Source organism: Scomber japonicus, chromosome 2 (assembly GCF_027409825.1).
Source record: "Scomber japonicus isolate fScoJap1 chromosome 2, fScoJap1.pri, whole genome shotgun sequence".
In the NCBI taxonomy this organism is placed as follows: Eukaryota; Metazoa; Chordata; class Actinopteri; order Scombriformes; family Scombridae; genus Scomber; species Scomber japonicus.
This window is the reverse complement of record NC_070579.1, coordinates 36033587-36050570: the sequence shown is the minus strand read 5'-3', so window position 1 is coordinate 36050570 and position 16984 is coordinate 36033587. Positions and strand designations below refer to the sequence as shown.

Here is a 16984-nt window from a genome sequence, read left to right as displayed (position 1 = left end):
GAAGAAGTAGAAGTCCATGAGCTAAAAAAAAAGGGAAAGGGCAAGAAGGGGGAGCTCTCTTGTATAGAGAGGTCAAAGGTTAAAAAAATGTATTTATATGTACTCCTCTGCATATGTAATAGAAAACTGGAAATCCACATCAGTTATTTTAAATGAAAAGTGCAAGAACAGTAAGATATGAAGCACAAAACATTCACTAAATATAATCCAACATTGACTGTGATTAAATTTTAATTTATTTCACTTAGCTGTTTTTCTATCAGCTACTTTATTTTTCAACTATTTCATTTTCTTTTTTTCCCCATCTTGGCACGTATTTAATAATTAATCCATTCCCTATTTTCCCCCTATCTAAATTTCCAACTTTCCTCACCACATTTAAAATTGTCCATGTGCTTAAATAGTAATTAGTAGAGGTAGTTGTGCCCATGTGTTGTAAAGGAGAACAATGTTTTTGGGCAGTTCTCCACTCAATAGAGCTACTTCTTACTTAATGAGGCAGGTAATACATTGTTTCCACCAATGGAAGTTCAGCTGTATTCCACTAAATCTGCTCCTCCTCTCATCCTAGTAGAATAAGAGTAACGCTTCACTGAGCTCAGTGGACTGATGTTGCATTCGTGTCATATCAGAGTTATCGTAATTATGAGTTTCCGACATGAAAATAGTATTCACATCAACATGGTTTCAACAGGTTTCAATAACAACTAGAATTGAATATATCCAACATGGCACTTAATAATACACAAGTACCTGAAAAGCAAACAAACACTTGACCCTCAGTGTGATAAACCACATTGAATGGCGTGGTGTTATATTGTCAGTGCGTAGCGTTTTCATCTTTACATAAACTCTATAATCATATGCGATTGGCCTTGATGACATGAAAGCTCGTAAATAATTAACATGGTAATCTTTCCCATCTCTGACATCCATCCTCTGTGACATGAACGCAGCATCAGCTCAATACGTGATGACAAACGATGACAGTCTACACCATGTGTCATCTCAGTTAATTACAAATTGACACTTATTTCCTTTTCCAAGTACTACTGTCAGATTATCTAAATCTAAAAAAATCATAAATGTTGAGTTTGCCTAATTATACAGATAAAACAGATGGTAGGAGGGTAAAAACTGGGTTACTTTCATGATTGGGCAGGTGACTTTGATTTGAACTATTTTTCAGTCCTATTTGGCAACACTGATTGAGAGGACAGTGTGGACTAGTTTAACTGAAATGAAAAAGCTGGACAGAGTGAGCACCGGCCTTTGGAGCTAACCTTCGAAATAAAACGGTCCCTCCATCGCACACAATGTTACACTTGCATACTGCTGTACAAAGCTGTGCACCAGTGGCTTAAGCATTTCAAATAGCAACCTAATGCTACACTACTCACAAGTCTTTAGTTTGTTTTACATTATAAGAATAGAGACAATAAATCATAGATCAATCACGGCGCTACATATCATCTCATTATCATGTAACAGAAAAATAGGAGAATTGGAAATGCTGCACGGGGGGGGAAATAAGAAATACACACACTATTAAATGTCTGCAGATGAAAAAGAAAAAATAGATATAGAATAAGCCACTGAGGTGAAATCAATCAAGTTTTAATATATTGAATGGACTGGTGGGGAATGAAAGGGTAAAGAAAGGGATTGGAGGTTAAAAGAAAAGATAAAGCTTTACACTTCTTTTTATAGTCCAGTGTAATGATTCAACAGTATTATATATCCATGTACTTCCACTGTGATCATTTACTACATTTAAATAATAATTATTATAATTTAAAGCAAATTCATCAGTGATGTGGCATTACGTTTACATGTTCTATAGTTTCAGCTTGCCCAGTGTCCTATTTCCTCACAGCATGTGCCTGTAGGGAGATTAATAGAGGTGTAGAGCACAGAGGGGGGGTCAGGTGTGCTTTCACACATCATTTCCTGGAATGTATCCATCCCATGGCATTTAGAGATAGTTTAATGATCTGCCTGTAAAGACTTATTCTAAAAATACAGCACAGATGTAACGCTTGTTTTTAAAAAAAAAACTGGTACAGCTGCAGAGGCAAAACAGCCAAAAAGAAATACTCCCCTTTTTAAATATGTGCATCACTAACTGCAGGAACGTCTCTGAAATCCCCCCCTGCACCCCCACCCCTTGTTTTTTTCAACCGTGTCGTAATGGATGAGGGCTGCAAACAAACTTTTGATTCATATCTACCATAACTCCTTTTAGATTTATGCTCATCATGTACTGTGTATTGCAGAATCCAAATTTGAAATCACTCCCTCCTTTTTTTTCTGTCGGAGCCAAAGTCGAACAACTCACAAATGCGAGTGTTTAGCAGAACACCAGCTGTTTCTCTGGCGGGGAGAGAGACTCGCTAAAGTAGAAATGATAAAAGCCAGGCAGGAGCGTAAGAAGTCTGCGCTCACACTCGAGAAGTCTTTTTGTTTGATTGTCTGCTCATTTGCTGGCGTGCATCCTGTTGCAGCGGCAGCAGCACGGGGGTAAATACACATTTTTGTTGCCATTTTTCTAAAGTGAAGAATGGGAAAAAGAAAAAAAGTGCTTTCCTGGAAGGTGAGTGGGAGCTAGCTTCATGACTCCGCTGCGCTTTTATCTGTCGATCATGTGGAACTTATAACTCAGACATGTGAAGGTGAAGTTTTTTTTTATTGAGATAAGTAAGCAGAAGAAGAGGAAAATGCACAATAAACTTTTGCTCCAACCTTCACTAAACTTTCTTCCTATGCTACAGTGGGCAGCTGCTAGCAAGAAAACACGCGATTAGCCGTAGCATTCCCGCGCCACCGGCTACGTCACCACGGGCAACCGATGTCACAATGTTGTCCTCCGTGGAATTACTTGTGTCATTTCAGATAAGCAGTGGACTCAAAGCTCTCAGGCTATCCGCCGCTGTCAACAAACACAGGACGTTTTTGTCATACGTTTGTCTATTCGCTTAGATTCGCCGATAACTGCAATGTGGATGATCTACAAAATCTAATAACTTTTTAAACACCAAACAAATCTCAAGTAAACATTCCTAAACAGAAAGATAAAGAATTAGAATTTAATCGCTGCAACATCTGGACAGCTGATGAGACTGTAAGTTGATTAACAGTGAAGCAGAAACAAAGAGAGATGCCCTTGAATCACAGTAGAATGAGTTTCCACATTGCCCCTCCAGACTAAAAGCCTCATGATGGAATCCACCATTTGCAGTTATGACAGGAAGCAAAATGAGCATGTGCTTCAGGATATGAGGAGGAGGGGGAGAAAAAAAAGCCCAAGAGTGTTTAATTAAAAAGGTAAGAATTTAAATATGGCGAGAAAGGATCAAAATAAATGACCTCTTTAATAATAGCGAGAGTGATTTATTTGGTCACTCTGAAGGAGGGAAACACAAAGGCTGGGTGTAATTCATTTGGAATTTGTTTTCTTTTTTTTTTAAAGCTGCATGCATTCAGCGTGTTCATCACTCTGCGCTATCGCTTTTTAATATGTTTTTAATTCCATAAAATGTATGATGTGAGGAGCCATGCTTGCAAATGTGTTGGCTTTGAGTTGACTACAGGTTGACAGCTGCTTATGAATAATCCAGTTAGTTAGTTAGTTCTGCCTGACATATTATAAAGTGTTTGACTGGCTATTGGTGGACACTTGTGATCTTTGTAACTGCCTGTATTGAAAACTAACTAGCAGTGGATACAGATGACAAAACAGCTTGGCAAATAGATTCACACAAACAATGAATATTATGTAACCCCAGTCTCTCCTACAGTAAATCTTCAAGCTCAATGCGCTGGAAATATTTGCAAAAAAAAAAAAAAAGACAAAACAGAGGCCAATGAGGAAAATATGTGTAAAATATTAATGTCAATTTGATAGCACATGCATGACATTTAGAAAGAAAATGCTGCCAATTGGCTTACACAGAAAACCAAAAAACAGGAAACACAACTAAATACACAAAAGAGCTGCTAATACAGGAAACATACACACTGGCCTAATTCTGAGGACAAAATGTGTAATCAGGAAAATACAATGCAGTACCAGTTTTAATAATGAAGTCTCTCTCTCTCTCTCTCTCTCTCTCTCTCTCTCTCTCTCTCTCTCTCTCTCTCTCTCTCTCTCTCTCTCTCTCTCTCTCTCTCTCACTCTCTCTCTCTCTCTCTCACACTCTCTCTCTCTCTCTTTGGACAGTTGCAGAGTTTGGTGAAAATCCTGTGTGGGTTTATCACTATGAGTGACACATTCCCCATACACGTTTGATCCATTGTTTTAAAAAAAATAATAGTGCAGCTTTAACCATGATGTATTTGTAAAAATAGCTCAAAATAGCGGAAGCTTCACAGCATTGTCCAAAATCAGCATTTTGTCTGGAGAAAAGGATGTTATTCATCTTAATTTCCACTAAGTTCTTCCATATAGCCTGCAGTAGTTACATCAATCATATCCTCTCCAGAGCACTTTCATAGAAGTGCTTTTGAAAAGTTCTGCTGAGTCCAGGCTGGCGAGGGTTTTGAGGGAAATACCAAGTCCAATTGCAAAAGGTCACAGACATCAGGTGGGTCTCTCTCAGAGAGCTGGGCCCCTTATTACAGCCACTGACCTGTGAAATATCACATAGCCTGTGAGCATGCTCAGCAAAATGATGCAATTTGAGAGGATGTCACTCCTCACCCCTAGGTGACCCCATCCTGGCACAGCGGGAGAGGAGGAGTCTGCAGCCAGGGAGTGATAACACAGAGCAATCGCTCTCTCTCTCTGAACCTGATGGTCCCCTGTATTTGGGCGAGGGAGGGAATCCCCTCCAGTATCTCCTCAACTCCAATGGCTTTTTCAACAAAAAGCCACTTTGGATGTACAGTATGTGTTATTTATATTATTTGTTTGCTCATAATTTGCCATAAAAATACATTCTAAAAAGACACTTGTTACCTTTTTGTGGTTCATTATACACTGTTTAATCTGCCTTTAAATATATTATATATTCTAATAATAATAATGATAATGCTACTACTACTACTACTACTAATAATAATAATGATAAGAAGAAGAAGCTGACTACATGAATATGATAATACATAGTTAATATGAATGCAAGTAAAATAAGATCGAATATATTGTGTTTAAATTACATCAAAAGTGTGATAAATCAAAACGAACATTTTAGTAAAAGTAAAACAATTAAAAATAATGTGTTTTTTTCTACATGGCTATGTTACATTTATTTGCATAAATGTGAGCTGGTCTGTTACATATTGTGACTGCAGTGCCACATAAGTTCCATGTTCATGTTTTACTGTGGCTCCAGTCTCTATTCCAGCACTTTAGTATAATGAAAAAATTGCAGATGACACATTACAATTTGTGCTCAAAGGGAACAAATGTGTCATCATTGTGCTGTCTAGGAGTATACACCTCAAATATCTTAACTGAAAAAGGTCAACCCTTTGCTAGAGCTTGTATTACCTGCAATTATTCACACAGAGGAAAATGCATGCCATGATTTTTCCTCCAGCTCTGTCATTTTCTTGTATAAGATCGGAGCAGTGGAGGTTGAGATTTCCTGATTTTCATTCCCTATAGATCTACACTGGGTCCTACATTTCCCATAATACCACCCAAACCAACTTTTTCTCAGACCGTCCCTACCTAGTAAACTCTAACATCATCAAGTAGTAGTAGTTCTGAAGTTGAGTGGTACAGTACCTTGAAAAGCGGTTGTTATCATTATTATTATTATTATTACTACAGTATTCTCATGCGAGGTGAATTTACCCGTTAACTCTTTGACATGTGTCAGATTATTGATTATTTTCCAGATTTGAAGCAATTAGTCCTGCACAAATATCTCCCTCCCTATCAGTTGTTCTGTAACACTTAATAATCATTGTCATTTGAAGTGACACTAATTTCAGGCAGTTATTCTAATAAGGAACATTTCTTCATGCCAAACATCATTACAACTGTAATCAGGATGTTAATAGGGGGACAAAGGAGAGTGAAGAGAGTGCTCTTTTTTTATCAGATCAGTGTTAATTTGCTAAGGGCGAGAATACGACTAGTTAAATTAAAATAATAAGACTTGATCATCGGTGGTGTGAACATATTCCTTAATGGAAAAGGACAAACTGAAAAAGACTACAACAGTGTTACCTGGATGATGAGATCAAAAACCAAAAAAACCAAAGAGACAGACAGTTACTACATGATAGTTGTTGGTATGGTGTTATCATATACAAGTCCACTGGGACCAAGTTGTTCATTTTCACAGATATTGATCGAACTGTGCCAGACAACAAAGATAACAGAGTAATTGTTAACCTAAGTGTTGTTTCCACTACAGTGACAGTGAAGCAGTAGAACCTTAAAGTACCATCAACAATACCTCCATAGGCCTCTTAAAATTAACTGCAAATGTATTTAAACTGTCCATTGAAAAATGTCATTTGTGTAAATATTTGGACACATTGAGCGTTAGCTGTCCGGCAGACAACTGGAATCTCCTGCTTCTTTCACCTGACGTGAACATCTCATATATCTCTATACCTCTATATGTCTCATATTTCTAATGCACCCTTTGAGATATTGAGATGGACTGAAGCCAACAGTGCTCTCCTATACCTTACTGTATGCTGCAGTTGGTACAGCATTACGAAAGCACACTGGTCTGCCATTAGTCTGATCACGGCCCGTATCAGATCAAGCCGAAGCTGTTTCTCTTTTCCTGCTGCTGCCAAGACTTTCTTAGGCATCTGTTGCATAATGACCAGGGATTCACACTGAGCTGAGGACTGTGGAGTTCTCCTTCCCATGTTGTCATTAAGCATCTTATTCGTCCACTACAATGATGGGGATAATAATAATAAAAAGACAATAAACTTTACTTATATAACAACTTTCTTATCATAAATGCATCATATATGTAGCTCAAAGTGCTTCATAAGAGAAACAATAGAAATCAATAATAAAAGAATTAAAAACAGGAGACCCAAGAAGCAAAATATACAAATCAAAAACAATTTAGAATTTAAAACAAGAATAATACTTCATGCTACACTTCATGAAACACACAACTTCACTTAGTACTTCCTGTTGGTGCTAGCATGCATATCAAGAGTATCGTAGCTGTGTTCAATTAGAACAGTCATGTCCAAACTATTCCATAAAGGGTGGTGTACCTGCAGGTTTTTGTTCTAACCAATCAAGAGCACACGATTCAACCAATCAACTGTCTAAAGACTGAGATCAGTTGATGAAATGAGTCAAACCTGGTGTGCTCCTGATTGGTTGGAATGAAAACCTGCAGCCACATGAACCCTTTATGGAATAGTTTGGACATTCCTGACTTAGAGCTTAGATGGTAGTAATGTCAGCTATGAGGCTGCTGATGGTCCACTCGCAGTTCGAAATGCTTCCTGCTATCAGGAACATCATTGCTGATGGTCATGCTCATATACTGCTAAAATCTACCAAAGTTTTATCTTAGAAAATAGACAAGTCCTGCAGTCTACAGTTCTGCTATTTGGTGGCTCCAGGTTCAGGTCTCACTCTTAGGCCTGTGAAAAACCCTAATGAGACTACCTCATCAATGGAATTGACTCTTTACAGTTACTTTGCTGATGTGAATCATTAGATCCAGTTCAATACAAAGGTATACATAGTAAATGACCATGTAGTGTGTTATTTTTTTGTAATCTAAGTGCTCAGATCACATAGCCATTCAAAAGAGTCTGAAAAGCTCAGTCTGTTTCTTTTAGTACAAAACTAACTCTAAATAAGTATGTTTTTATGGTTAACACCTTAGAAAGGACCTATCTGCAACATTGTCATCACATCATGATTGCTTCTGTAGCTTTTGTGGTGTTTCAACTGGCTTATAAGCAGGAAATAACATACTGAATATCACAACTGAGCTAGCACTGTTTCCCACAGTAACAATTATGATTCAATAAAGTCATTAAGTTTATTTTGTTCATGTACTAAGCACCTCCAGTAATTAAGCATTTATATGTTATTGCCACAGTTTCCAAGACATTGTTCTGGACAGAACACATAATAAAAAAAAAAATCAGACTGGATTTTGTGTATGCATCTTGTGGCGGTATAAAAAAAAGATTAACAGCAGCTCATCCCCAAGCTTCCCAGCTCAGTAATTCAACATAACTGTGAGCACAACTTCAATAAACTCACTGCATATAGCACAGAAAACAACTGCAGCATGGGCTTGTTTTGCAAAAAGTACAAATATAGAATACGTCGAATTTGTACCGTGATAGGAGGGAAATACAACCTGACTTTGTTGTTGGCATTCATTTGCCCACGTCTGAATACCTGCAAATGAGTACAGGGCTTGTCATATTTGATAAATTTTCATCCACACAGGGACAATACTCCAGAGGCCAGATGAGAGAGGCTGAACAACTTTGAAGACGAATTGTTTTGCTGAGTTGATTTATTGTCAACAATGAATAACTTGCCTTCATTTCTTTCCCCTCTACCACGTAGGTATGAAGGCTCCCAACATTATGCACAGACTGACTGATCAGCTTTCATTGTTTAAGGTCAGGATGTTCATTAAAATTGACAGGCTGACTGGGCGATACTTTGAGGTGTTGCCACTGCCTTGACCTTTACGAAAAGGCAATGTTAGACTTGCCATTTGGGACGTCTTCCCATGAAGTGATAAACATTCTCTCCAACTGCTCCTCTTCAAACCCTATCAGAGCTGTGATCTCAATTAGCCAGCGATAGAGAGACAAGTCAAGAGCAAAGCTGACATGAGACAGCTAGGTTTCTCAGCACCGCCACAGCTGAGCTGATTCAAGAAAACAGCCCCTTCATCAAATGCCCTTCCTTTGACATCGTGTACTTCTACCTCCCCTATCTCAAATGTTCTCTAGTTTATTGTAAAAACCAAGATTAATGGGATTATTTGTGTGTTTTTTTAACATACACAACCCTACATCTCTTCTGACACTGATATATTAGAAAGTCAAAACGAGATGGACAGCTGCTCCCCACACTGTAGGTTTGTGGGTGAATGACAGGGCTGGGAGTGCTGCCAACGCTGATCGCCAACCACCGTGATGTCCCCGTTCTCACCAAGTATAAGTTACTTCACCTGATTACCTCCTCCCTACACAGTTAAACTGTCATGGTGCATTTAACTCTGATGGCAGTGCCAGGGTTTTATAGGTCTATGTGAGTCCAATCATCACTTACTTGTCTTTGGGAATGTTCTTTGTAGCTAAGAATAACACACAGTTGTTGCTCTACCTAGAATATATGTTTTTAAAAGCTGCTATAATGACCTATATTGTTCATGTGGTACTCACTGGGTATTTTTGCTGTATCTTTGTGGGTGTTCAAAGTTATCAGATGCTGGCTTTTCCATGACCTGAACAGCACTTTCCTATTCATTTAGCATTGTTTGCCTTATGCAACTACAGTAGTTAAGGACTCATGTGTTTTTTTTAAATCTGGTTTTAGAGCCTGCCATCTGATTGTCTACAACCCCTTTTGAAGATGTTTTTGGGCATTTTGCCTTTATTTGAGAGTCAGTGTAGTGAGGCAGGAAGCAAGGGAGGAGAGAGATGAGTGTAACATGCGATAAGGGTGCCCCATCTAGAATTCGATCAGTGGGTGTTGCAGTTATATAGTGTGTGCCTTAACCACTAGGCCACCAGACCACTACATACTGTATAGCCAACCTTCTTCCGATTATTTTCATCACAACAGCTTCAATCACCAACACTTATATTAAAACTCTTCCTGGCATGTAGTTTTTTTTCTGCTTGGTAGCAGGAACCACACTGATTTAATTGCTGACTTGAGGTAAGCGTCAAAATCCAATCCAAAGCCATCAAGTCTTTTCTCTAGCCTCCCGCATGACCTAGACACATCTATCTGAACACTTTGATGTTGGGGAAGGAAAACCATAGTACACGATAGCTGTCAGCCTTGGTAGCAGTAACAGTGATAGTGTCAATGACAGCACAGTGGTACTTGGCATGACTCACCATCATGTCTAGTTTTTGGCGCATAGCTTTACTTATTAGCTAATCAGCACTAGCTGCTTCATTCATACTTCACAATCACTGACTGATTCATCAGCTACCTGGCTACCAACTGACTAATATTGGTGTATAGATGTACAGCATTACAATTATAACCAGGCACTTCTCAGTATTACTTTGTTGATACACTCATTGGCTACAGCAGTCTGGCCCACCACGTAAACCTTCTGCTTATGCGCAAAGGTTTTGGTATCGTCATTTAGAAAGTAATCTATAAATGGTCAGTTCCTTGATGTTAATGTAGTCTGAGTAGAATGGGTTACACCAGGCATGTCCAAACTATTCCATAAAGGGTTGTGTGCCTTCAGGTTTTTGTTCCAACCAATCAAGAGCACACGATTCGACCAATCAACTGTCTGAAAACTGAGATCAGTTGATCAATTAAGTCAAGTCTGGTGTACTCCTGATTGGTTGGAATGAAAACCTGCAGCCACATGAACCCTTTATGGAATAGTTTGGACAATTCTTGGTAACAATAGAACAATGTAATTAAAATAAAACATTAGTAGGCCATTATCCCTTTTGACTATATGTTTGCCATTTTACATTAGACAACTTAATACAACTATACCGAACAATATCAAACTTACCAAAATAAGGAAATCAACATATTTTAGTCACACACATATTCATCACACACACTGCAATTAAAACACAAGGAAGCACCATTGAATGTGACATAGGTGGGATATCAGATGCTGTTCAGTAATGATCATGAGTATGAAGTAGGTGAGTGTAGTTTCAAGAAAAGCGGATTTCTGTTTACAAGTTTTTCCATCTCCATATAGTTTGCATTACTGTTTTTTGTCTCTCCTGTAGGCTACAGTACAGCTTCTGTCTGCCATCTGTGGTGGTTTTGATGGGCGTTATGTTTGAGGGTGTTTTTACAAAAGGGACTATAAAGATCATCAAAGTGAACCGATTTCAACTTTTACACATAGGAGAACTCAATATTTTGCTGTATAAGTAGTGCAGACAAAGTAAGTAAAGTACTAACTTTAGCGATTGAAATAAAATCATTTTTTGTCGCTCTGTGTTTGGAAAAGCAGAACTGTCATATATATATTAATCCATAGTGTGTGCAGTTGAAGCAGCAGTGTTACGTCTCACCGCACAATATCAAGGGAATGCATTTTCTTTACAGTTATTCAAACACCAAAAACACAACTCTGTTTTTACCTCAGGGCCCAAATTACATAGTAGCTGTCTAAATGTCAGAAATTGCCAGCAGTCACTTTGGCACCACTTATCATTTTCAGGCTATCACTTCAAGCTGGGCAGAGTAAGCAAACTTGAGAAGTGGAAATGTTTTGTGCTTTAAAGGACTGCCATCTCTAAAAACTCTCTTTAAAAAAAAGAAAGAGCACACAGATGGAACACTGTTAGTTTCTCTTCAGGCAAACAGAGCTGTGGGGTTTGAACCAGTATTTGCATACACAAGTACAAAACCGCATCTTTGGCTAGTCAAAAAAGCAAATTTGAAGTGATCAAAAAAGGATGGGGTTGAACGTCCTTGAGTTGTAAACAAACAAATGACTATTACTCTATTTTAATAATGCTGTTGACTGTTAGTTGGTGTTGCCATGCCTGTCAAGTCTTCTATTCTGGCATTGGCACATATGAGGTTTACATTGATAACAAAGGCAGATTTATTGACACAGTTCTAGTAATATTTGAAACCGTACGTCCTTGATTTCAGGCAGAGACAGACAAAAGCAGACTCTTCATTTCTTGATAGCAATTGTCAACTTTGCTGACTATCACTAAGACTTTGAATTCATATTAAATCCTGAAGGTTGAAAACTGTTTTATATGTTTCAAGTTGACTTAATTGCAGACTGTAAAGTGTCATGGCCTCACGTTTCTGGACTCTTTGTGTTTTCTTGGTTTCCAGTGCGTGCTATGTAAGTATGTTTTCTCTGCTTTTAGTTTTCAGTTTCCTCTGTGTTTCTTTTGTCTTTTTCCTTCACACTTGCCCTGCGTGACCTTCGTTAGCCCAGCCCTGCCCTCAGTGTGTTTTTCCCCCGGCCTTCAGACCTGCCCCCAATCTTCCTCATTATCCATACCCTGCTTCCAGTCCAGTCTTTCCCAACCTATCACTACCAGCCTGCACTTGTATCTAGTCACCTTTTCCCTCATTTGTTCTGTTAGTGTTTAAGTCTTGGTTTTCTGTTCGGTCTTTGTTGGATCCTTTGTCCCTTCTTGTCAAGTTCTCATCAGTTTAGCATTGATTGTTGTCAAGTCTGTTCAGCTCTGCTCTTTCGGTTTTTGTTACACATCCCAAGAATGAAGACAGTTTCAGTCAGCCCTACCACCTACTCTGCTTTACATGACAGTAAAGAGAATCTTGTAAAAGGGCCCCAAATATGCTCTTGATGGCTCCTAAATGACATTGTGCAATATGACTGAGGGTAATGGTTAATGTCCCTGGCAAATAGTCAACGATTTCCTCAACTGATGATCCGTATCGAAGAGATGGAACTCAAGAAGTAACACTGTTCTTGTATTGCGGTGTAAAGCTAGATAGTCCTGATCGAAGTATAATGAAAAATGTCAGATAAGATTGTCTTATGTATGATGTCTTTTGTCATAACCTTGTTTGGCTGGGTTAAGTTACTACTATGGGTAATGAGCTTGTTAGCTGGGCATACAAACAACTGCAGCTGTATATTAGAGTAGAAAAACAAGCTGTTAAAAGGATGGGTTCACATGTCTGTCTTAAATCAACACACACATGCTCATATGTATATCGAAACACTATTTTGCTCTTGTGTTTTGTGTTTTGGAGAGGCTAGACATCCCCCTCCAAACCCTAAATATGGTTCTTAATATGGCACACTACTTTGGCATGTGGAGAAAGCCACAGCTTGAAAGATTTGCCGTGCCTAGTTACAGTTGCTAAGCTATGATTGGATAATCACAGGTCAGTGGAGGTGTTCAGCAAACAGTCACCCCAACTACACATTTTCATTGAAAAAAAAAAAGAAGCCCAAATTTAGCTCAGCCTAAAACCCAATGGAATAACAGTATTTGGGCTACAAAATCCATCCAAATTTGAAAAATGGGTTACACACAGTTCCAACTCATCGGGAGTGTATTGCAAGTGTATTTTTACTCAACAACTTCACAAGCTCTCCTGTTGTTTTAGTGTGCGTGTTGCATGTGTGTTTACTTTTATTCCCGGAAGGGGTGAGGAAGTGCAGTACATCAGATAATGCGTCAGAACAAGAGCATGGCAAACAGCATCCTCCACCCTGAGTGCCCTGTCTGACCGTGCATGACACCAGAACATTGTGTTCATAGCGCCAAAGGAATAGGTGAGAAAAGGACACGGAGTGATTTCAGACAGGTGGGGAAAGAATATGATGGTTGAATGACTGGCAAAACAGAGATGACTATTAAATAACTGACACAGCGAGGAAACTGCAAGATCCCAATACAAAGCTAATTCTTTAGTACTCCTTGCACCATTATAACACTCAAAGACTTGTAAATATTTCAGGTGTAAAAAATCTCCTTTGTACTCACCTCCAAAGAGTGCTCTCAGTGACACTGCCAATATGAAAGTCGTACAGCTTGGTTAGAATCAGGATCACCTGTAAAGAAAAGGGAATGGAACTATTACAATCATATTAGGTCAATCAAAGTAAGTGGAGTTTAGAAAACAGCTAGTCTGGCTTTGCTAAAAAAAACACACCAAAAAAAAACAGGTTCAGTTTGTCATGGATGGTATGTGCCGAATTATTCCTTTCCAGGTGCAGCGATTTTCTGAAGTTATCATTATGAGGTTGCCAGGCAACCAGAAGAGACTTCAAGACATTTTTACACCTGGCCAAGAAATACTCTGACTGATTTAAGATGTGTCATACTATTTCCAACGCACAACTTCTCTTCTAACTCTCAGCAAATGGAGAATTACAGAAGAAGTACAATTCCCAAATGTCAAAATATTCTTTTAAAGATACACTGGTGTGCTTTGGTTTGTTACATTGCGTTCAAAGAAGCTAGTTGAGCATCTGATCAGGATGCCTCCTTCACTCCTCACTGTAATATATTCCTTGCATGTCCAACTGCAAGGATACCTCGAGGCAGAGCCAGAAAACGCTGGAGTATATTTCCTGTCTGGCCTGCAGACGCCTTGGGTTCCCCCAGGAGGAACGAGAGGTCGTGGCGATGGAGAAGCATATTTGTATCTTTTTTTGCAACCAACATGTAGGTTTCAGAATACAGGAGGGTTTTTTTTTACAGCAGAGAATATTTGGAAAGAAGTGAAAGATAATGTTTTTCTTGAGGTGACTGCAACTACAGTCGTTACTATGAGTGCAACAAAACTGTAAAAAGCCAATAAGTACTTAAGCTTTAAACAACCATAGTGAGGTAGTTAAGCTAATAACACAAAAGCTGCCTGTATCTATCTCTTAAAAATTTGGCAAATTCTTGGAAATGTAGTGCGACCCCAACCCAAAATGAATGTTTTTAAGTATGGTGGTACACAAAACTCATGTCTATATATACTGTATCAATGTATGTCCTCAACTTTTTCATGCAATTTAGGCAACATCCCACATAATATGCTTCCAAAAGGTATTTGGAACTGTAGTTGGACTTTCCTATAGCTGCTTCATAGTAAATGTATATAACAGTGAATGAACTGCAGGTTTGATAGTATAGGTAGATTATTAATTGTACATCTGGAAGTTGCTCTAATTCTATATTTGGGCTTTTTTGTCTTGCCAGGCCATATTTGCACGTTACCTGCCTTCAAATCTGCTTCAGTCAACACATCATCAAATATAGTGAAATTTTCTCTGTCTAGAACAAAAGATACATACTTCTTAATGCCTTCAACACAATAATTAATTGCATTCAAGGTAAATTGAATTCTCCCCAGCACTGCTGCGAAAAACACTACAAGGTTCTGGGAGTAAGAGATGAGCATGTTGGGGGGTAGCGCTTTGCATAATTAGCAGCGTGTAACAAACGCTGTGAGTGCCACTTTGAAACTTAGTTTTTTCTCTTGGTGACTGCCATCCTCGCCCCTGTGGAAAAAGCTTGATCCAATGGTCTCTGTGTTCACAGCTTTGGTATCTGCTCTTTTGGAGTGATAATCAGCAGGCGGGGCACTTTGATAAGCACTGTGCAAGTCCTCAGAGCGAATCGCAAGACATGAAAACCAAGTCTGCTGTGAAAAAGGATCAGCGGTCAGCTGTGATACCACTACACTCCAGAGCGGGAGTATCACAATTCTGTTGCACAGAGAGACAGCTGAGGGTGGAAAGTTGCAGGAGAGATGAGAGGTAATACATTTAACTAGTAAGAGGGGGAAAAAAACTGATTATTACACCTAACCATCTGGAGACTGATATTCACCTCTGGGTTACAGAATGCAGTTAAAGGTGCGTAGGGGGGAAAATGAGCAGAGCAAATGCAAAAACACAGCAAAGAGTGAGTTGAGTACACACGCAATTATTCAGCATTTATCACACACTTGACCTGACCTCACCGGGGGGAAACATCCTTTTACATAATAGATGCTATTTTCATCCATCAGACCATGTGTTGTTTGCTGCTCTGTTTTCCTTCCCTGACTAAATGACTGCTGCTCCTCTATATTAGCATCCGCTACTCTCGTTAGCATTTCCGTCCCGCAACAAGCTTACAGTAGTAGCCACTTGAATGGCAGTCGACTCCCAGCCAAGTTCCAGTGGCTGGAGCAACCCCTTCCTTCTCCTGGGCGTGTCTATCTTTTCCTGTAAACCCACCTATTCATTGTAATACAGGGTTTGACCAGGAGATGGCGCTTCTGTCACTAAATAGCCCACATTCTGATGTTCTATGAATTTTTACTAACCGGTCATCTGAAATTCATCAAATTAAATCAAAAAATTAAATAGTCTACTGACTGATTATTTTGTAATTGTTTTCAAGAGGCTTCATCTGTATGCTTGTTTAAAACAACCTGACAAGCCTGACTTGAGTCATTCAGCTAGGAGGGAGGATGTGCTAGGTGTGGTCTTGACTCAAACATCGGCATTCGGGGCTAGATGAGAAGAAATAGAACCTCTGTGTAGATGAATAAGAACCAACGTCTTGAATCCTGGTATTCATGTCAGTGAAGCTCTGAGGACTGCAGACTTTCAGGACCTTCCCACCTCTGGCTGCCCTGTAAACATGCCAGCTCCTCACCAGGGACCTTTGAATTGCTTCTTGTGAGAAGACGTAACACACGCCCAAGGGATCTTCTCACCAAGACCGTGGCCATATGGTCAAACCCAAGCAGACTGCAGTGCCAGAGAGAAGGCAATGTTTGAATACTTGGAAATGGATTCTTGCTATGCTGCTGCACCACAAAGCAAAACTGGTTTTGTGTGTGTATACGTGTGTGTTGGGTTGGTTAGAGATTTGTACGTGTGTGTGTGTGTGTGTGACAAAAATGAGTGTATCTGAGAGAAAGCAGTGTACGCTCTCCTGTGGGCTTTGTGCTGTCAGAGATGTGTGGTCTCTTCTGCTCACAGGGTGACGCACACAAACACGAGTGGTCTCATTCCCCACGTGACAGCCTGAATATGAAATTCACATTGAACAGTCAGGACACCAGCTGAAAAAACAGAGAAAGTACTTTGCCCCCTTCAGATACATCTTAAAATGTGTCTCAAAAACATCTTTTCAGTAAAAAAAAGAATATTTAATGCATTAAGCCTCGGATCTGAATGAGAATGGCATGTGGATTTCAAAGACCACCAGGCAGATACTCTTGCTGTTTATTTACATGTTTGCTCCCCACTGTTCATCTCTTTGTACAGCAGACAGCGGGTATAACTGAAGAACAAAACTGCAGCACAATTAAATAAAAAAAAGGTTTAAAAGGGTGTCTGTATTTCAA

At 39.2% G+C, this 16984-nt stretch overlaps 1 protein-coding gene across 2 annotated transcripts in view; it reads right to left on the bottom strand.

The window, feature by feature from the left end:
- The window catches only part of sorcs3a (sortilin related VPS10 domain containing receptor 3a), a 208659-nt gene that overhangs the window by 104857 nt on the left and 86818 nt on the right, over positions 1 to 16984 (bottom strand). For both annotated transcript variants that reach the window (XM_053328447.1, XM_053328454.1), the window contains one exon: positions 13630 to 13697. In XM_053328447.1, the coding sequence (XP_053184422.1) occupies positions 13630 to 13697 (68 nt within the window). The remainder of the gene's footprint in view (positions 1 to 13629; positions 13698 to 16984) is intronic.